This window comes from Protopterus annectens, chromosome 5.part1 (assembly GCF_019279795.1).
Source record: "Protopterus annectens isolate FY-2018-M chromosome 5.part1, PAN1.0, whole genome shotgun sequence".
In the NCBI taxonomy this organism is placed as follows: domain Eukaryota; kingdom Metazoa; phylum Chordata; order Ceratodontiformes; family Protopteridae; genus Protopterus; species Protopterus annectens.
Genome location: NC_056736.1, coordinates 563,756,748 through 563,779,230, shown reverse-complemented (window position 1 = coordinate 563,779,230; position 22,483 = coordinate 563,756,748). Strand labels below are relative to the sequence as shown.

Sequence of the window (22,483 nt, the reverse complement as noted above, 5' to 3'; positions counted from 1 at the left end):
ATCATTGCAGCTTTTGAAGAGATATACCAAAAACTATATGGCCCCCAAGACCAGTTTTAATGAGTCATTATTTCATCAATTTACCAAAGTTACAATTTCCAGTACTGAATGAGACGCAAATAATCTTAAAGCTCCCTCAAGTGTAGAAGAAATCATTGCTACTGTAAATAAGTTGGAACCAGGTAAATCACCAGGGCCTGATGGTTACATGGCGGAATTTTACAAGACTTTCAAGAAACAGTTAGCTCCTATACTACTGAAAGTATACAGGTACATAATAAAGTATGGTACCAAAGACCTGTATATCAATAACTCAAAAACTATTTTTATACCAAAACCCAAATCTGATGCATCAAACCCAAATAACTACAGGCCGATAGCACTCATAAATATTGATATTAAAATTCTTTCTACAATACTAGCTAGTAGAATCAAACAAATTCTACCTCACATTATATCTTCTGAGCAACTAGGCTTTATGAACAACAAACAAATATATGACAGCACACTTACTATTGATTCAATCATTAGTTTAAAAGTGAATGATAAATGCCCTAGCTATGCACTGTCAGATGCAACAACAACACTATATATACATAAAAAACAATCCAAGTGTATTCAAATAGTGAAGAACTTACCACCATATTATGAATATTTCCAAAGTCCCAATAAAGTATACAGCTTTTGCTGACTATCTTAACATTTATTTTGAATTCCCTAATACTGATTTGAATAAGATACTAAACTCCATTGAAAAATTCTCAAAAATATCTAATTATGTGATTTAACCCTAATAAATCCATCATATTCCATATGAATACTCTAGGACATAAGGAATTCTATTTCCCTGAAACTGAAATTAAAGTCAATTATAATCTCAAATATCTGGGTATTATGTTCACTCAACTCCAATCTGATATGACTAAAAACATCTTGTTTAAAACCTGGTCTAACATCACTGAAGACACTAAGAGATGGTTAAACCTCAATCTATCTCCACTAGCTAAGGCGGCCATAGTTGAAATGAATATTCTTCCAAGACTATTGTTTCATTTTAGTGCTATTAACCAAAATATACCAAAAAAATGTATTCTCCAAACTTGAAACACTACTAGGAAAGTTTATTTGGCATCCAAAAAGTACAAGAATAAAATATTTAACATTACCCAAACAAAAAGAGGGCCTAGGCGTACCTGAATTCCAAACATACTACATACTAAACGCTAGTCAAATTATACAAATAGCAAATTTTGAACCATGCAACAAAGCATGGTATCTACTCTGGAGTAAAATATATTACAATCCTGTAATCTCATGCAATTTAAACCCTAGAGCAGTACCCTTTCTAAATTATAAGATTTTAAAGCATTTTAATGTTCATCCCATAATAATAAGAAACACAGTAATATTTCAAAAGCCGGTAGCCTCCCTAAATCTTAAAGATACTTTGGTATTGTGACAGCCAGTACACCTTTAATCCTAGTATTTAAATAATACTATATTAAATCATCAGTATCCAAAAATTAAAAATATCATTGTATGGGACCTATACCAGATCAAAAGTTTCTCGGTTGACAATGTTAGACAAAAACTTGAAGTAAATAAAAGCTGTAATACCATAATCAACCAATTAATTTACCTGATCAACACAATTACTATGAATGTCAAAATCTACAACCAAGACATGCAGGTATATAGACAAATTATTAATCTGCTACTGTCGAGATCTAAAATGTTATCAAAATACATATAGATTAATAACAAAAATTAGATATCAAGATGCAATTCTATATTCCAAATTTTGTGAAGAGAAAAATAATAAGATGACTGAACAAAAATCTGATGCTGTTGAACTTTGAAATTAACTCCCCTTAAACTAATTTATACCCAAATTATGATCAATAACAATGCGTATCACACACCACTATTTCTTAGCAAAATTAATCCCTCCTACTCCCCTTATTGTACCATATGCCAAAACAGTGTTGCTGACACCCTTTATATTTTTTGGAGCTGTAAAAATGTTTACAAGCTGTGGTGTTCGCTAAGAACCAAGTTAGAAAAAAAGGGATGCACCAAATCTACCCTGTCATAGGAAATGGCAATTTTACATATATTCCTTAATAATTTCTGATACGAAAATAAACACATCATAGTCGCATTGTGTGCAATGATCAAATCCTATAGAGCCCAAAATTGGTTAGATTGAAGTAAAATCACATGGGAAGAATTTAAAGGGATGGCTATAAAATACTTATTAGCCAGCAAATTAATTGCAAGAAGCCAAAAAAAACTGTTCGTATCAGAAAAATTGGAAAACGCTTTTAGAAATCCTAGGACAAAATTGATTTATGACCAAGGGACTTCACCATCAATATTACTTTACATAATTTAGAGAAGCTAAAGGCAATTATTATAGAAATACCCTCAGTAACAGTGTACAGGTCATGGAAAACACATATAAGATGAACATTAAGGTGACATCAATGTATATATTGTACATAGTGCAAGACGGAATGTTTATTTAGGTAGACTAGAATATCTGGTTGCAATGTTTTAATAGCCTAGTATGAACCTATGAACCTATCTGCCCTAGGGCATTTATAAGCCTAACCAGAGTATGTTTGGCTTTTGCCACCCATTTTAAATTAATTTTGCTATGCCCTTTTTCGAGGTTAGTATACTGTGCCTCTGTCTAACAGTGACACAGACGTGATACCCGGGGTAAACCTACGATCTCCCATCCACTCATGACTCCTCTTGAAGAGAATCAATGAGGGACTCTGCCTAACCTGGACTGGGATTTTATTCCAGAGTGAAGGGAGCCTCTGGGTTATGAATCTGTCCCTCCAGCATGTCCTATTTATTTCAGTGCTGAGGTTCAAGTCTCTCGAGCGTGTAGCTCGATGGGATTTGGATTTTTTGAGGTGCAGCATGTCCCTTAATTCCGGGTTGGACTTGGCCTTATACGTCAGGCACAGGTCACCTCTGAGCAGGCGGTATGCCACTGAGTAGAGCTGGAGTTTCTTTAACCGGGCAACATATGGCATCTGTTTGAGCCCTTTGATCCTCTTGGTGAGGTACTTTTGGGGTCTTTCCAGTTGCTGCAGGTGTTTGGTAAGGTACATCCCAAAAGGGGCATTTTACTCGATTATGGGCCTGATGAGGGATGAGTAAAGAGGCACGATGACCTCCCCTAATCTAGATGTGAATCCCTTCATGATTAGGTGGGCTATATAAAATGTTTTTCTAACCACTTTGGCCACGTGGTTGTCAAATGAGAGATTGCTATCAACTTGGGCCCCCAGGTCCCTAATTACCTCTTCTGTACTTAATGATTACCACCTATGTGGTAATTTGTGGGCACTTTGTTTTTGCCAAAGGGGATGACTATACACTTTTTGGCGTTTAGCTTGAGGCCATGGCTCTGGCACCAGTTGTCTGTTTCTATGAGGCCCTTTTGGCGGATGCTTGTATCGGCTGGAGAGTCGATTATGGCACCCAGTTTGCAGTCCTCTGCGAACTTGGTCTGCCACAGTCCTTCCGTGTTGGCCTGTACCTCTGAGAAATATATACCAAACAAGAGAGGTCCCAGGAATGAGCCTTGTGGGACGCCACTTGTAACTGGTTTGGAGTCTGACATGGCTCCAGCAATTCTAACCATGTGGGTTCTGTCCTTGAGCCAGTTTTCAACCCATCTAGTGACATAGGGGTTTATATTTAAGCTGGTGAGCTTATCTATAATGTCCGAGTGGGGTATTGTATCGAAGGCTTTTGCGAGGTCCAGATAGGCTGTGTGGACCACCTTCCCTTCACAATGGCCTTGGTGACTGTTTCAAAGAAGTCGACCAGGTTTAAGAGGCAGGATCTGCCCTTAACAAAGCCGAACTGGGTAGGATCCAGTGTCTGTAGGTCCCCAATATCTTTATTTATGAGGTCCATGATGATCCTTTCCATAGCTTTGCAGACTAAGCTAGTCAGGCTTATGGGGCGATAGTTTCCAGGGTCCGTTGAGGCACCACCTTTGTGGAGAGGGACCACTGTTGCTGTACGCCACTCTTTGGGTACATATTCTGTAGTAAGGCTGAGATTGAACAGTAGTTTTATGTTTGAGTTTAGCCCTTGGAGTTCATGTAGGATGCAGCCTGGGACACCGTCTGGTCCCATTGATGCTGTGTTTTTTGCTTTGGAGAGGGCGGCTCCCACCTGAGCATCTGAGATGTCATGGGGGCAGCACTCTGCTGGGATAGATATTTGCCCTTTTGGTGGGGAGGGGGGGGAGAAGTTTGCGCTGAACCTGTCAGCTAGGATGTTGGCAGGGATCAGTGTATTTTTTGTCATTTTGGACTAATTCTGAGCATATCTGGGAATTCCCGCCCAGGTTCCTAACATAACTAAAGAAAGCTTTGTGATTATCCTTGGTGTCCTGTGCAATTTTTCTCTCTAAGCTGGCCTTTGACTATTTTATGAGTGCCCTTAGTTTTTTGCTAATACTGATCAGAGATGCCTTCCCTTTTTGGGATTTTGCTCTATCATGTAGTAGCTTCCTCCTTCTATTGTATAGTTTGTTTATGGCTGGGGTACACCAGACAGGTCATCTGCCTTTGGAGGATTGGGTCTTGGTTTTATTTGGGATTGCATGATCCATGCATTCCTGAAGGTGTTCATAGAATGCATTTATAAAGGATTCTGCGGTCTGGGCTGTATTTTCCACAGGCCCGAGGGCTTTGAAGGATTCCACCTCGGTTTTGAGGAGTGTGAAATTTGCTTTAGAGAAGTTTTTCACTGTGGTTTTCTGGGCAGGGGGTGGGGTCGGGATGTGAATATCCAGTGAGATCAGTTTATAGTCTGATCTTACCAGTGAGGGATACACTTCTGGTCTGGAGCATAGAGTCCCCATGTTGGTGATAATCAGGTCCAGTATGTTTTCCCCTCTTGTGGGAATGGTAACAAGTTGTTCTGTAGCATTTGAGTTTATGAATTCTAGGAACCTTTGGGCAAGGGTGTTGGAGCTAGAGTAATGCTCCCAATCTATGTTTGGGTAGTTGAATTTGCCCAATATAATGGTGTTCGGAGTGACCTTCATATTTTCCAGTGTTCTCAGGAAGGCCGAGTGGGGTTCCTGGGTTTGGGAGGGTGGTCTGTAGCAGGCTATAAACTGGAAGGCAGTTTTACCCACTGTTAGTTGCATATGGATAGTCTCTGATGCTTCGTGCTTTGCCACCAACCTCGAGGTGTGGGTATCTTTGAATATCGATACTCCCCCTCCTTTTGTGGTTCGGTCCAAGTTTTGGGGCCGAAAAGCATGGTATGAGGTATAACCTGGTAGTGCTGGGGTGCTCTCGGGAGTCCTGAACCAGGTTTCTGTTACTGCACAGATATCTATGTTCTCCATGCTAAGGAGAGTTTCGAGTGCGTGCATCTTGAGGTTTAGTCTTCTGGTGTTGAGTAGCATTACTTAGTTTCTTATCCCTTGTGATACCTATGGAAGTGGGTTTGTCTTTTGAGCCTTGCCTAAAAAAGGCACTATGGGAGTAGCAAGAGCCTTTGCCAATATCCGAAAGCCCAGGGGTGACAGGTGCAAGCTGTCCCTAGCAAAGCATCGTGGCTTGTCGTACATATCATCCCAAGCTGACAGGCATTGGATCCCCTTTGAATTACACCAATACTTAAGCCAATTGTTGAAATTGATCATCTTGTCTTCATATTGTGGCATCATTCTTGGTGAGGGTAAGATGCTACTCAAGGTCAGGGTCATACCAGCCTGGGCTACATGCTCAGAGAGCTCCTCTGTCTCTTTTCATGTAGTCCAGGGAGGTACGTCTCAGGTCATTCAAACCAGTATGGACAATGACAGAGTCATATTTGTACTTGCCTTGGAGTGACCTGAGTGCTTGTGTTATGTGGCGGATCCTAGCGCCAGACAGGCTGCTCACCGTGACCTTCTCCTTGTTCAGCCTGGTGAGCGGGACGTCAGTGTGCCTGACGATAGTCACCTATTACAAGTGTATCAGGTGTGTTGTTGTTTAGCCTTAAGGGCTGTGACTATTCGGCACACTGGCTTTGTGAGATGTGTTGCACGTGTTTTGTTTTGGGGTAGCGGTTGCTTGGGTGTCTGCTTTGGAGGTCTCTGCTGCTTAGGCAGATCTTTATTTAGAGCCTCCGAGTATGTTTTTGTGTGATTATGTGTTTGGTTTCCTGTCGTGGTAGGTCTATGTGAGACTGGAATTGTAGCGAGTGTGGTTTCCTTCTCCTGACTGGTTATGCCAGTACTGAGTTGAGAGAGCTTAGCCTCCAGTTTGGCTATATGGTTGCATCTCTCACATGTGTTGGAATTTGTTGGGAGGAGGAGAGGGTTGTCTGTGTACATGAGGCAGTTGTAACATTGCCTCAAGATTCCCATGTTCACCAGCTGGACCGGAGAAGAGATTGACAACTGACCTTTGGACATGCTAGAATAATATTGGGAATTCCTTTATAATTGAAAACAAGGGCCAATGGGGAGCGAGGGTGTAGTGCTTTTAATTTTTAGTGCTGACTTTTATAATTGCTTTAGTGAGCAAGTGCCAGGTAACAAGTGCAATGTGTTACAGGTAACTTAAATGCAAAAACGGCAAACAGTAACTTTCTTTCAAGTGAAGCAAGGAAATAAGTACAGTAAGCAATGCAGATATCACTAGGGATCCACAGAAGCGCTGAGAAGCCGGGTTTTAGGTGGAATTAGCGTTCCAGGGAAATAACAGGCATACAAACAAAGCTAGATTCAGCAGGCCTGTATCTAGACTATGCTACAGCAAACAAGGTGTACCAATTTCAGTAAGATACAGTTCATATTTTCAGGCACTATAAACCTTTAACCAGAAATTCCCAGCTCAGAAGGGCAGAGTCTAGCCTCTCCTCCCACAAGAGTGCAGACCACAAACCTTCTTAATGTAAAATAACTGGCCTGAAGCCCAAGTGCTTAAACCAGAGCTAATACACTTTAAGAATAACAGACACTGAGCTCTCAATCAGCAGTTCCCAACTTAGAAGGATGAAAGCTACCTCTCCTGCCACCACAGTGCATGCCACAAACCTTCCTAATGTAGAACAAGTGGTCTGAAGCCCAAGTGCTTAATCCAAAAGACTTAGAATGATGGCTACACTTTAACCAAGTTACTACCAAGCAGTAATAAATACAACTGAATACTTTAAATAATGCCTGGATTAGTGCTCAAGTTATACAAACAAAGCTAGATTCAGCAGGCCTGGATCTAGTCTATGCTACAGTAAACAAGGTGTACCAATTTAAGTAAGAAGAAATTCAGATATGCATGCACTATAAGCCTTCAACCAGAAATTCCCAGCTCAGAAGGGCAGAGTCCAGCCTCTCCTCCCACAAGAGTGCAGACCACGAACCCTCTTAATGTAAAATAACTGGCCTGAAAGCCCAAGTGCTTAAACCAGAATTAATATACTTTTAGAATAACAGACACTGAGCCCTCAATCAGCAGTTCCCAACTTAGAAGGATGTAAGCTACCTGTTCTGCCACTACAGTGCAGACCACAAACCCTCTCAATGTAAAACAACTGGTCTGAAGCCCAAGTGTTTAAACTAAAAGGCTTAGAATGAGTTACACCAAGCAGTAATAAATACAATTGAGAACTTTTAAGATGACGCAAAAGCAAAATGAAGTATTTTTTTTTTTTTTTTTTAAGAAAAGTAGCAAAAGCAGTAGTAAATACAATTCTCATGCAGTGCAAGCTGGCACACTTGAATATGTAGCAATATTAGTCCACACACAGTTTGAAAAAATGTAATTAAATTAAAAAGGACTAAAAGCAAGTGCAGAAAGGGTTTATTAGGTAGAGTGCGGTAAAGAGATGTCCTGGGGGAGTGTCTTAGATCAAATCTACAGTGGGGCGGGCACTGCAAAAGCCACCAAATAACTACAACCAAGAATAGGGAGGGGGGTTGGGGGAACAGTTTCAACACAGATGTAAGGAATGTGCAAATTATAATAAAATATATATACTGTTTTCTATATATTTGAAGAGCAGTAAGACACAGATATCAAGCAGACAATTTAGCTCTGTAATACAGAATAACACAGAAAATATACTCAGCTTTATAAACTTGAAGATAGTTCTGTAAGGCTGTCTCTCAAACTAAGGTTCCAGTTTGAATACAGGTTGTCACATTTTCATTATGTTGTATACTATCTTTATGTAAATGTCTGTTTTACAGCTCATTAAGAGCAGCTTGATTATTAGACAATTCTGTATAATTGTTACCCTAACATTGATGATTTATGTTGTGTATCGTATTTGGACGACTGAAACTTGATATTTCAAGTAGCTTATATGTATATTTTCTGTGTCATTCTTTTCTTGTATTTAAATAGAAGTGAAATGCAATAAAAATTTTATTAGAAAAAAAAAAGTCTGAAAAAGGATCTGTACCCTTTTCAATAGACCAATGCGCAAATCTCTTCATTTGCTAAGATACAGTATTCTGGTGGATGGTTTATGAGAAACCAGAGGTATCTTTTTTGTACTGGGGAAGATGGACTTTTTCGCCTGGCAATTAGTGGATGTGGAGAAACCAAGCTGTCAGCTTGAGATTTTGTAGGTTGGGATGGACTAGGCTCTGCGGGTGAGACAGCAGGTCTGGGGTTGGATCCAGAATCCACGGACGTAAATTGAGTGAGACCAGAGCAAAAGAAACCAGACTTGACTGGGTCAATAAGATGCAATGAGAATCATTTTGTTCTCAACCGTTGGGCTTTCTTCAGAAATTATGGAATTATTGGGGAATTAGGGGGATTGGTGGAAAGGCATAAAGAAGTCCTGGGGGCCATTCTTGGAAAAGAGCATCTCTCTGGGACTCGCCCCGAGGTGGGACCAGGGAAAAGTAGCTGCTGCATTTGTGGTTTGTGGTAGAGACAAACAGATCGCAGCAAGGCTGGCCCCATTGATGAAAAATCTTTGCCGCAACATTGAGATTGAGACCACTTGTGAGGCAGGAGAATGCATCTGCTAAGTTTGTCTGCAGTCACATTGGAGTTCCTGGAATGTGCATTGCTATCAGAAAGCAGTTGGAGGCGATCATCCATTGCCAGACTCTTGGGGCCACCCGACAAAGAGGGTAGGATCTGGTTCCCTCCTGTTTGTCGATGTACCAGACAACTGACATGTTTTCCAACTGAATAGCAATTGTCCCTGAAGGCAGTGCAGATTGGAATGCTTGAACACTAAGAGCACTGCCCTCAGTTCTAGGATGTTGATATGCAAACTGGCCTCTGTATGGTACCAAGTGCCTTGGACCGTCTTCCCCTGAAAATGCCACCCCCGCCCACACTATCAGGGATGTGTCCATGGTCACTGTGGCCTTGGGCTGAGAGGGGGAAAAGGGGCGGCTCCATAATTTGTCTTCTGGCTTCATCCACCAATGTAAATTCTGCTTGCACCAGTTGGTTATTAATGGGACATTGGATGAGTTAAAATTGACCACTGTGACACCAGAAGCCATTGAAGTAGCCTCGTGATATCTCGCCAGAGGAAGTAAGGTGATTGCTGCTACCATGGATCCAAGGAGCTGTAAGACCTGGCGAGCCAGAACTTTGTCTTGAGAGAGTATCACTTGTAGTTGTAACCTAAGCTTCTCCAGTCTGTGAAGAGGAAGAGCAGCCATGCAGGATTTTGTGTTTAGTCTTGCTGTGAGGAATTCTATGTCCTGTGTGGGGGTAACTTTTGACTTTTCCCTGTTGATCGAGATGCCTAAGAACTCTGCAAGCCTTAGAACGAAGTCCAAGGCGGAAAGCAGCAGATGCCTGGTGGGGGCGGTGAGGAGCAAGTCGTCTAAATATGGAAACACATGAAATCCCTGTAGCCTTAAGTGAGCTGCTACCACTGCATTTGGTGAACACCCTGGGGCCTGTGGTGAGACTAAGGGGCAGTGCTCGAAATTGGTAATGACTGGCTCCTAGTCAGAAGCGGTGGTATCTTCTAGAGCGTTTGTCCATTTTTATGTGGTAATACACATCCTGAAGATATATGGAGCGCATCCAATCATCCTTCTCCAGAAATGGGAGGATAGACTGAACCATGACCATCCGGAATTTTGTTTGCTGAACAAACTTGTTCAGTACACCGAGATCTAAGATTGGCCTCCAGTCCCCTGTCTTTTTTGGCACTACAAAGAATCTTGAGTAAAATTCAGATCCTATTTGGTCTGGTTTAGAGTGCTGCTACATCCCTCTGACTGGGTGGAACATCTGGGATTCGTTTTTGTGGTCTGGGACAAAGATTGAAGGGGATATGGTAACCTCTGGTAGTAATTCTCTGCACCTAAGAATATGATGCTGTTGTGTGCCACGTTGTGTGGTGCAGAGAGCATCTTCCCCTGACCGCTTCCAGGGGAAGCAATTGGGCAGCTGCTCAGGGGGGGCTGGTAGAGTTGCCCAGAGAAAGAATTCCTGGAATCATGGTTATGGGGGACCCCCTCTGCCATGGCAGGGGGCATCTTCCAGAAGAGATCCCCCTCTGCCTCGGGAGGAATACTCTCCACGTGTGTACCGAAAAGGCTCTTGGAACATTTTGAACCACATCTTTCCACTTCACTGATTCCTGGAGTAAGGTTGTTGGAGGAGTGGAAAAATGCATACCCAGAGCAGAAAGGGTCTCTCAGTCCTTCTCGCACCAGGCTAATGTGTGTCTTGACTTTTACGCCAAATAGCGATGAAATAGCAACAGGAGTGTTGGTAAAGGAAGACTTTGAAAGGGTCTGCAAAGTCACACGAGCGCATCCAGGCGTGACGCCTAATGGCAAAATCTGTACCTGCTGCCCTGGAAGCCCCTTCGGCTGTATGGGCAATAAGCCGCATGGACGAGTTGGCTATCGACTCTAGGGTGGCGAGCTGAGATGGAACCGTATCACGGACCTCGTCAGACCCTGCTCCTGCTAAGGTTTCTGAAAGCTCAATTTATTGGATCCTTTTGGAGTCGCGTAAAATGTGCCAAAAAGTTCAAGGACCGTATGGCTTGGATCGATGAAGCAAAGACTTCCCGAATCTGTCCATCGTCCTGGACTCTGTTTGGAGGATGGACAGTTCCTTCTTTGTGGCAGCTACTATCACCATTGCATCTACTGCAAGACCTTTTGACCAGTGAGTTTGATCCTTGAGCACGGAAATAATTTTGTCCAGTCTCCGGGGAATTGGCTGTATAGTATCGGGAGCCTTCCATGCACGATGAGTTTGACCAGTTCATTGGCAGGTGGGGTCACCCAAGACATGGAAGGCTGTGCCCGAAAAGCCTGTAAGAAAACATATTCCTCGGAGGATGGGTTTGTGGACTTCCAATCACCCTTTGTTTTACTATTTCTTGGATGTCTCCAAAGGAGACCTCTTCAGGGGGTGAACGAGGGAACCCTTCCCTTTCATTGAAGTCTGTATCCTCAATGACCGATTTTTCTCCTGGAGAATCCAGGTGCTTCCTCTTGCATGTTCTCTTACGAAATGGCTCCTCGGGGGGGGGGGGTGGGATCCGAGGAGGAGGAGTCCAAAGAATGGAGACCCTCCAGCAAGGTGTCTTGCTGCTTTTGTACCCGCTGCCCCAGTGTAGCAGATTGTGACAGCTGTGAGCCAGGGGATACATAGATGTGACACACTGGGGATGGTGCCAGCTGTGAGCCTGCTGAGGCCAGGGCTTTCTCCATAACCTGGAAGGCAGGCCTGCCGGAAGAGGGATGGGAGCCCAGAACCAAGAAAGACAACCTGAGAACCGGGATCGCACCCCGTTCTGAGCCCACCTCCAGGGTAGGAGCCACGAAAAGACTCTATTGCCAGGGCACCAGGAATCGTGGACGATGCCTTGGAAAAATCTGAGCCGATCCCAGGGATTCCAGAGCTGGCAGCCAAATCAGTCCCGTGGGTGGGTTGGCTGTGATGGAGCCGCAGACCACTGAGGGCTCAAAGACCTGCCGAGAGGTTGAAGGAGGAGGAAGATAAATGGGAGTCCTAGGAGAGTAACCCTCTGCTCTGGGTGAGAGAGAGGTCATAGAGTGGGTAGGAAGGCCTCTGCCCGCCAAGAGCTGATCCACTAGTCTGACTACATCAAACTCTGAAAGGCTCCTGGTGGAATGGACTGACGTCCCCGAGGGCGATTCTGGTCTTTAGAAAGTGGACTTAATTGCTGACCCAAGAAGGGGTCTGTAGATGAAGTTCCTAGTCCTGGGTGTAATCTCTGCCTTCGGCTCTGTAATCGGTTGACTAGTAGTTTGCTTTGCAGGAGAGGGAGTAACCAGAGTTCTAGGGCAGACTACTGTTGATGCCAAGAGAATCATTGGTACAGATGAAATGGTCAGTGCCGTAGGGGTCCTGGTAATTTTCAGTAGTTGTCGGCACTGTAGTGGATGTGACAGGTTTTGATGCTGGAGCAGAAGTCAGTGCAGATTTTGGTATCTTGGGTGTCTGATCCGAGGGATGAGTCTGTACCTGGACCATCAATTTGGTTTCATGAACTTTTAGCAATGTAGGAATAGAATGTCTTTGCCTCGGACAAAGCCTTACTAAAAGGGCATTTTAGCAGCCACTTGAGGATAAGTTTATTACGTCTCTCTGCAAGGGTTCGAGCACTGAAACCCTTCAGAATTCACACAGTGGTTGAATTTCCAAATGTGGCACCCCCAAACAGAACACATGAAAGATGCCCATCGGAGTTGGGCATCTTTCTGCCACATTTCCTCACATTGCTTAAACCTTGTGGTTCCTTTCCCTCTTTCTGCCATCTTTCAAAAAAACAAGAAGGGCACACGCACCTCACACACGTGCACAAGAACTAACGGAAAAATGCAGAGTACACTTGTTTTGAAGGCTGTACCAACAATGGCATTTAGAAAATGACCCCAAAGTGGGTAAAGAGAAGAAAGAAGGGAAGTATGAATACCAACGATGGTACTTATTTACCAGAGGTAAAGGGAAGGGAGGGCCTATATCAATGATGGTAAGAAGGAATATACAAACACTCTCACACCAAGAACACAGCATAATGTAATTATGAAAGAGAGGCAACAAATAAAGAATTAAAGAATATATATCTATATATGTAGGTATATGTCAAGAAAATGTTTAGCACTTAGCTGAAAGCATGACTGACTGACTGGTCCGATTTTCTATGTGGCAAACGTGATCTGAGGGGAAGGGAAGAGAGGCAGTATGGATAGCCTTGGCTTGAGAGTTTCTGGCGGGCGTGAGCTTGATATAACAACCGAGTCTGTTCCAAGGGTCAGAACCAAGACCCCAACGGTCAAGAATGAATGATTGGCAACATCAGATTATGTGTTTTTCTTTTCTGTTTGATGGAGGCTAAAGCTGCTTTCTCCTCCAGGATCAGTTATCAGAGTCTTTGACGTTCCTTTGCTTCCATGTAGGAGATGGTCACTTTTTCAGTTTTGGACATTTTCCAGGTGGTCTCGCTACAGTCCCTAAAGTTTTCACCGTATTCAAGTCAGTGGTTGTGGTAGCTTTCAGGCTGCAGAGCACCATGATTTTTCCTTGCCTGGGTGAGTGATTCCAGACTACCTCAATAATGGACAACTTCCATTCCAACTGGGATTTGCTTCTTAAGCTGTTCAGTCCTTGGTGAATTTTGACAAATCCATCTGATGTGTACGTTGTGCACTCTGCATGCTGTTTTCATAGGTTGTACTCTGGGCTTGGTGTCTTGCAGGATTTTCCTTACACCAGACAAAGATGTCTCCATCTGGTTGACTGTAATGCATTTGATTCAGAATGCCTTCCTCCTCTGGACACTGACTGTATTTGTGGCAACATATTTTTCATTGTGACTTGCGCTGTGCATCGCAAGAGGGTGTTAAGTACCCCATAGTTCAATAGATACTCTCTTAGCACTTCAAGCTGATCTGTAAAGGTGGCTTTCAAAATTAGTCTTATTCTGGCCAAACCCTTTCAAGCCCCAATTCTCCTGGCAGCTTTGACTGTTGATGCTTATGCTGTAGAGTAGGATGGTTGCTGCTGGCAGCAGGCTGTTCAAGGCATGTGGTTGTCCAGAGGCCAGTCCGCATTATAAAAATGAGGGCTGAACATCTTACCTTGCAGGCTTTTCAGGACTCCTTTCCTTCGCATGTGATTAACATTCACTCCAGCAGCATGGCAATTGTTTGGAACAGGAGTAGGGAGATCTTGATCATGTCACCTGTGAAAAGATGCCATGAAGTTATGGGAGTGGATGTTTTACATTGATTCCGCTTTCATTTTCCCAGGATGCAAGAAGCAAAAATTTTATACTCTAGCAGACTGCTGTTGCTGTGTTTTCTGCAGACTGAGCTGTGTGCGTCAGTTGGAAGCCTTGCCCTTGCTGTGACCTTTTTGCATTCCCAACCAACTCCAAATGCAGCAGCTTCTTTTCTTTTATTCTTCCCTCAAGAGAGAACCTTGGGGTTTAGTCAACCAGATGTGACCCCTGGGATTCTTTTTGTCTTTCCTCCATTTGTCTTTTTTTTTTCTGGTTTCTAGAGGACGATGATTTGCAAAACCAAAGTGATTTTTATAGCACCCGTTTTGCCTCCAAATAGCATGGTTCCCCCTGCTGTGGACTCCTCTTCTATTGAAGCCTTCCAAGAGTCTGCTGTCTCACTCCACCTGCAAGTATCACTGGGGACCATTCTACCATGGGAGGGTGGACCACATTCTTTTGCTCAGACAGTTGACAGGAGAGACTTATTACAGCACATGGGCACTTTCTCTCTTTTGGCTGTTGCTAGGTGGAGCATATTTTTACTGCTCTTGTTCTTAGTGTCTTGAGTACTTGCCCATATGTTTAATTTTTAGAACACTTGTCCCAGATCTTTGATTCCTGTCTTATCTTTTCTTTTGTTGGAAGTCCATTTGGCAGTTGTTTCTAACTTGAAGACGCTAATCCTTTCTTGGATTCCTTCCAAGTTTGTAAGACTTTCTTGAGGAGTACTTTCCTTTTTGTTGTTGTCCTCGGTCGGATCACCAGTTCCTCTTTGGATCTGTAGTTTTGAACCTGTTATGTTTCAAGTCTTGTGTATGGCAACCTTCCATTTATCTGTTTCCCCAAAGATAATATGCTCATGGGGTCTAATCTCTTCTTTAAGCCCAAATGTTGCACTGAAGTTAATATTAATCCTGTTGAGCCTCCAGTATTTTTTCCCTAGTCATCCCGATTTGGGGAACACAACCCACGTCGTTCCCAAACATCAGCAACCTTTCCCCAGGAGAGGCAAGCTATGCCCCTTCACTCATGTTCTTCCCAACTGGGTTTCTTCAGTATCAGGGTTGTTGCTGGAACCTCGGTCACCTGGGTCAAAATCAGGGCTCCATCTCAGTATACCACATAGCTGTGATGTTTTGCCAGAACACTTCTACCAACTTCCATCCTATCCTTTGGAGTTAGAGTGGGTGCATTTGTAACTGGTTGCATGTTTTAGAACTTATCTAGAGAACATATCGATGAAGGGCAAGGTTTACATAATCGGGGCAATCTCAGTCAAATCCCCTGTTTTGGGAGGCCATACGGTTATGGGAGTGGATTGTTTGCTTCAAATCATCATCTTTTTGTCTGTGACCTTAGTGCTACTGAAATCCTTCAAAAAATTGCCCTATTTTAGATATTAAAAAATACATACATGAATGAGCAAGTAAGAGGTGTGTGTGTGTGTGTGCGCGCGTATACATGCATGTACACTTTTTTTGTGTGTCAGTTAGCATTATATGTGTATAGACACACACATACAGATAATATAAGTCTGTAAATTTTTTTTATTTTATTTAAATTTGCTTTCCACGGGAAGAGCAGTGATCCATGGACATTTTTCAGGCCAACCTATTGGTTACAAGCCAAAATTAAATAAATTAAAATACAGAACGGAGGATATTCATGATTCACAGAATAAGTGCATGCAACCTGTAACAGTGTGTGTTGTGTATGTTTATGCATCCATTTCTGGAGGTGGTATTGAAAAAGGGGTCACAGTCACACTTGGTGGCTGGATTGCAGACATTTCTGTGCAAGTGCAAGGAAGTGGTACCACACAGTAGGGATAGGGGATAGTGAGGAGCTTGCACTAATGTTTAGAATGAAAAGCATCATTGACCTAGATAGAAGCAAGGGAAGAAAATGTTGTATGGAAGAGGGAGGAGGGAAAAGCATGACTGGCATGAGCTGCAGGAGTAATGTGAGCCTTGTATTGCCCTTTGAAAAAGATGGTCACACATGGCATTTTCTCTAGTAGGAGAATGGAGACCACCTGGTGGAACAAGGAGAGAAGTCCTATTGGCCTTAGTGTAGTCCTTTTATCTGGCAATTGCTTACGAGTGGCAAAGTTGTTCCACATCCTCCATGGTAGGGTAGCCCCTGCTGCATGAGAATGTTCTGAAGACATGCCATTATAGTAAGCCTCTCTCATCCCTGTCCTTTACCTTTTAGTTACAGTTAAAGACTGTTAGAATTGCACTACTAGGTTGTTAGTGGTCACCAAAGAGTTTTTGATTATTTCTTTGTGTTTTGTATGTACATGTCAAGGACCTGGCTTACTTTGACTTGCGTTGTTAAATGGTCATAGGTATTTGTCTGTGATAAGCGGTTTGAGGACCCGGTGTACTCCAGTCTTTATTTGGTGAACATTATATTAAGGAGGACATTGCTTGTGTAGTTGAAGAATGCTAACTTGTACTCAAATATTCACAGTACTTATAGCTACTGTAAAATGCTAGTGTTGCTGTTTAACCAGGTTTCATTTAGATAAGAGCATATAAAATGCCAAAAATGATTTGACTGAACATTTGTTCTCTCTCTTTTTATTAGACCTGCCCACTTCTTTTGAGAGTGTTCACAACCAACACTGGAAGACACCATAGAATGGAAGAATTTTCTAGAGGAAATGTCCCTTCCAGTGAGTTACAGATTTATACTTGGTAAGCAGACAACCTCAATATGTAGAAGATAAAATTTTTAGTAAATTAGTGTATGTCCTAGTTGTAATTGTAGTCAGTGCTTCAGCCTCTCAGTTTCTTGATGGACTGTACACTTGTTTTCTCTGCATATTTTTTTTTCTATTTGTATTTTGTGCCTTGGTGATTTTCAAAGTTGAGTGTCATGATGATGCATCTATTAGCTTCATTGCCTCACAGTGATTGGTTGCCAGTTTGGTTCTCTGCTGGGACTGCCTTTTGTGTTGGGAGTGTCCATGTCTTCCTTGTGAATGTGTGGTTTTCACCTACATCCTGAAGACAAGCCTTGGGTAAATTGATCATCTTCCAGGTTTTCTGTAGATGTGCATGCACTGTGTGTGCACATCCTGCATCAAACATGCGTCTTGTCTTTGATCATTTTCTCTGCCTTTTGTGAGGCTAGGCTTCAACTTCTTCACAAGCTGAAATTTGATTATTGTGGTAATCGGGGAAATGAATGAGTGAGTAAATGCACAGTTAACTTCTGAGCGAGTAAATGCACAGTTAACTTCTGAGCAGAACTGTTTTTCAAAAGTAGCTCATATCCTCTCTTCTTTATTTATTAAACTTTTTGATGCACATGCACCATCTATTTGCGTGAATAGATCACTCTAGGTTGTGTTAATCATTTTTGTGTAGTTGCGTGTTCCTTTTAGCCAGTTCCTATTTGATGGGTTCAATCCTGACCAATCTTCCTAATCCCTGTGTGTTCGTCTTGATTCCAAAAAAACATACTGGATGTTTCCACCTCACTCTCCCAAAGCTGATGTAGTCTTGGGCAGCGGTACAGACTTTGTGTTACTTTTTGGGGAGTTGTGAAGACCAACTGCTGTAGACACCATCCATGGTGTGCAGTATCCTTTAGATAAAACACCGATTACAGACAGTGTGCCATATCAGGGTAGCCACTTGTAAAAATTGTCTGAGTGATTTGTTCACTTTTGACTAATGTCAAGTAAAAATGGGCACAGGTATTTGCTAGTGGTAAATGGGTTAAGGACCTGGTTGAATTCGACCCAAGTTAACAAACCATGCTAACAGAGGGAAGGAGTTTGTGTGTCTGTTGGGTAATGTGTGCCTGCCATAAAGCCCAGAAGCCTTAAGTGAATGTGCTGCTGTTTGCCCCGTGTCTAGTTGCACAGCCTGAATTACTTGGGGAAATTTCTGTTGTATGAAGGCTGAAGGTTAAACCAGTCAACCTGCCAAAGATGATTACTACACTGAATATAGATTCACTGACCAGAAGCAACTTGGACTTGGATGACATAAGATAGAGATAGATTGGACATCCTGTGTATCCAGGAGACAAATTGGAAGGAAGGGAGGGCAATTTAGAATCCAGAGTCTACTAATCAGGAGGAGGGTGAGATGTTCTACTTTGCATATTCCTTTAATTTAATGTGGGAGATGAGGAGTTTGGATTTAGATCAGGATGTGATCTAGGCAGCCCAGTGTTTGCAGTGAGATGGATGGTGGAAAAGAAGCTAGTGCTGAGGAGAATCTCCAACTTGGGCATTCCTAGAGTCTGAGAAGGCTTATGACTGGGTCCCAAGAAGGCTAATTTGGACAGTTGTGTGATGGTCCAAAATCTCAGAAACTAGAATTGGTGTAGGCCACGTACAAGGACCCAATAACACTAGTACAAGCAGTGTTTAGACTAGGAGTGGGTGTGCATCAGTTCATCTCTTGAGCCCACTGCTGTTCATACTAGTGATGGGCTGTGTTTGCCAGTGGGTCAGAGGGAGCAGATCAACAAAGCTGCTGTATGCAGTCTCTGAACAGGAACTTCACAAATTTAAAGGGAAATAAAATGCAAACCTAAAGGCATGTGGGGTGAATCTGAGTACAGACTACCGTTGTCAAGGCAGCAAGTCTGAATGAGGGAGTCAAAGCTAGAGTCAGAGACTACAGCCAGTTGGCATAGTGTCAAAATGAGTGTATGACTAAAGAAGAATGGGAAAAAAAGCTGAAAAGCAAGGTGTACAAAACAGTGGTGCAACCTGTACTACTATATGGTACAGAAACCTGGGCAGTGAGGGCAGAACAGTTGTTAAAGCTAGATTTGATGAAGTGGCTGATGTGAGCGGTAGGATACATTGTACGGGATAGAAATGATTGCATTAGAGCAGAAGCCAAGGTAATTCCAATTGCAGAGAAAGGTTGAGAATGGATTATGGTGGTTTGACCATGTGCTGGAAAGCGGAGACAGTTTGGTGAAAAAAGAATAGGGAGATAATGGAAGAAGGCAAGAGGAAATGAGGACATCAGGCAACGAGATGGATGGATTGATTGAGAGAAGACTTGCAGTAGTCAAAAAGAGATTACCACTGAATCAAGAGAGGCGATTGGCAACTGACATGCCACCCAACCCTGTGTAGAAAATGGTGGGGGTGGTGGTGAATAAAGGAAAACTAGAGTGTTAACAGGGAATGGACCTGGAAAGAGAAATAAAACCGGGATGCATGTTGGTAGTGTGCACTTGCATGATGAAACATACTACACAGATTTTTTGAGACATTCTAGGTGCAGTAAATTAGTATGATGTATTATCATTGCAAGAATCTCTGTGATAAAAATTGGGTTCCATTTTCAGAAATTTCTTTGACCAGTAAGTGTGCCTGTGGGCAGGTACAGTACAGACTTCTAGTGCTCCACTGGAGGGAGTGAGTTAACATGGAAAACAGTTTCCCTGATTGCTTTGACCTCTTGAAGAAAAGTGTCCGAGTTGCAAGCTGTTTTGTTTGGGTCAGCCTTATCTCCTTTTCACACACAGTTTCTTTGAGAACTAATCATTCTTTTATGCCTAAAGTGGTGTACGAGTTTAAGCTAAACTGTTCATCACTCTTATCTTCCCGAAATCCAATTTGGCAGACAATTGATCCTTGAAAGCTTGCAAGAGGAGTACTCTTCACTGGCAGAAAAGCTCTGAAGGGCTTGGTGCCCAAGCCCTGCAGCTCGGCTTGAGATGACTTAACTGGGTGTGTGGAAGGTGCCCTGAAGCTTTGGAAACTGGCTGGATGTTATATTCTATGCTGGATGTAATCCATATCTTAGGCTACCTACAATAGTGATCATTCAAACTTCTACTGCCATGGTAGGTTTACTTGCACAACTGCACTTTGCAGTCCATTAAAGGATTCCTGCCTTCAAGCAGCAAGGCTGACAAGCCTGATGTCCGTAGCTTTACCATCCCCCTGAATTTTGTTCAGCAACGTCTCAACACTGTGCAAGGGCATTGGTGGTACAGGAGGTGCATTGGCAGATGCCATCTTTAATTTTTTCTTGCAGTGCAGTACCACATAATGCAAGTTCAGAGTGGTTTGTCAATTGGCCTTTTTCCAGAAGCCAAGTAGGTACACAATTTTTTTTTATCCATCTGTTCCTTGTTTTATTATCATTATAGGCAATGGCTGATTCTGATTCCAAATCTGAAACACTGATATTTCTAAAAGATAACTGCATTATTTTTTAAATGAAAATTTCCCACAAGGATTTCATCAGTCTGTGTTTTGATATGTCTCCTATCAAAGTGTAATATGGACTCCTGCCTGCAGTGTGCTGTATTCATTATAAGGGCAGTCCAAAAAAGATAGTTTCTCCAGGAGTTGGCAGCCAAAAAAGGGGGTGTATGCCTCTTTCCTTGCTGCCATGGCATTGGCCAAGGCCTTTGGGAGCCTCCCACTGAAAAAAATAACTCGCTCTCTTGCAAGAGATATGGGGAGAAGCATTAAGAGACCAGGAGCATCCTGATGGATGACTGTACTCTTTCTGGGTCTGGTGACTGTGGGCATGGAGAGATGCTTTCAGAGCCTCTGTCCTTGAGTCTGTTTTAGCCAAGGGCTCTGGTGGTGTTACTTTCCAGGCTGTTACCCCTTTATCATCTCACACACCTTATTAGACCATAGTCTGTGCTCCACCTCCTGACACTGTGGGCCCATCTGTTTCTGAGGCTCATTATCTTATTACCAAAAGGAGAGGACAGGAACACCAGGGTACTTGTCAAAGAGGACATTCATGGCAACTTGATTTAGATCTTTGTCTCCCACCCACAATCTGATGCCTCTAGGGTGGTTGTACCAGATGCTGCAATACACCAAAGACTAAATTGGTGCATGACAACTTGCCACCGCCTAGATCATGTAGCCTTCAACCAACTTTTCCAGCTGACTGAGGTATTAATGTCCTTTTGAAAACTAAAAGGCCAGAATTAGAAATTCCAGAGGTGTCTGGGTCCTGCCCTGGAAGGAGAGGGGTGAAACTCAAGCATTCTGATACCCGTGATTAAGAACCAGGTAAACTGTCTTATGTTGGCCAGATGTCCTCCAAGAATGCAACTGCAGTCATAACATATGGGTTGTCCTGCCTCAGGCAGCTCTCGGTCGGCCGGATTCCAAAGTCTGGGTCCGGCGTCGCCTCCTCTCCAACGTCAGAACGGCTGGAGTATAAAGGCATCGGCCGACGCCATCTTCTTCAGTCTTTCTTGCCGTGCGGTGCCCGAAGCAGAAGCAGTTCGCAAATGCCGGTCGGCCAGCTCCTGTGTTTTCAGTTACCGAAGTCATCTAAAAGCCAAGTACCCCGTTGGGGAACATTTTTTCTGGTCTCAGCCGATGTCAGAACAAATTGAGAAAGTTAATAATTGTTTGTCTTGTGGTAAACAAATACCTCATAAGGACTTCCATTCTTACTGCCTCCCTTGCCTGGGCCCAGACCACGACATCTCGGCCTCTGCTGCCTGTGCTTGCTTTAATAAGCTCACCCTCGGGCGCCGGGCAGAATTTGCCGAAGACTTTTTCGGTGAATCCTTCGCTTATATTATGCCGTCGGAACAACCGACAACACAAATTTCAAAAAAACGGAAGTACCGGGACCGACATCCGCGGCCCGCGTCCTCTACCGATATTTCTCCTAAGCCCTTCGCGTGTGCTTCGGTCCCTTCGGAAGCGGTAATTCAACCGCTCCAGGCCGACGACACAGCGGTAACGCGTCCTTCGGTCCCGGAGACTACACCGGTGCCGGTTATTGATTTTCCTCCAGAAACCGAAGTTCTGGATCTACCCAACACCATTCCCGTAGTCAAGGTTACTCCTGCACGTGGGGCAGCTAGGCCTCCTGTATCCATGTCTATCAAGGCCTTTGCACGTGCTAAGGCCGCCAGCCAGGCCAAGGCCCATCCTAAACCTACTGCCCAGGCCCCTTCTTCTGATAAACAGATCATGTCTCTGTTTATCTCTCTTATCAGGGGGTCTCGGCCTCACCCAGACAGAGGTTCTCAGCCGCTTGCAGAGAAAAGGCCTAGAACTGAGCAGGCTGACAACCTCTCTTCAGATGAAGCCTCTGGGGATTCTGAGCATTCAGATACCCAAGAAGAATCCTTCCAGGCCTTTGAGGACTCTGATGCTGAGGAGTCAATTCCCTCTGCCTCTCCTCCAGAGGATTTTTCATTTGGTGAAGTCCTCCACTCTATGAGGGAGCATTTTAAGTGGCAGGGTCAGGCCTTTTCTGAGTCT

The 22,483-nt window shown here is 43.3% G+C and overlaps 1 protein-coding gene across 3 annotated transcripts in view; it reads left to right on the top strand.

The window, feature by feature from the left end:
* Positions 1–22,483, top strand: part of SAP18 (Sin3A associated protein 18) — a 235,448-nt gene that overhangs the window by 16,273 nt on the left and 196,692 nt on the right. For all 3 annotated transcript variants that reach the window (XM_044073182.1, XM_044073184.1, XM_044073183.1), the window contains exon 2: positions 16,831–16,940. In XM_044073182.1, the coding sequence (XP_043929117.1) occupies positions 16,831–16,940 (110 nt within the window). The remainder of the gene's footprint in view (positions 1–16,830; positions 16,941–22,483) is intronic.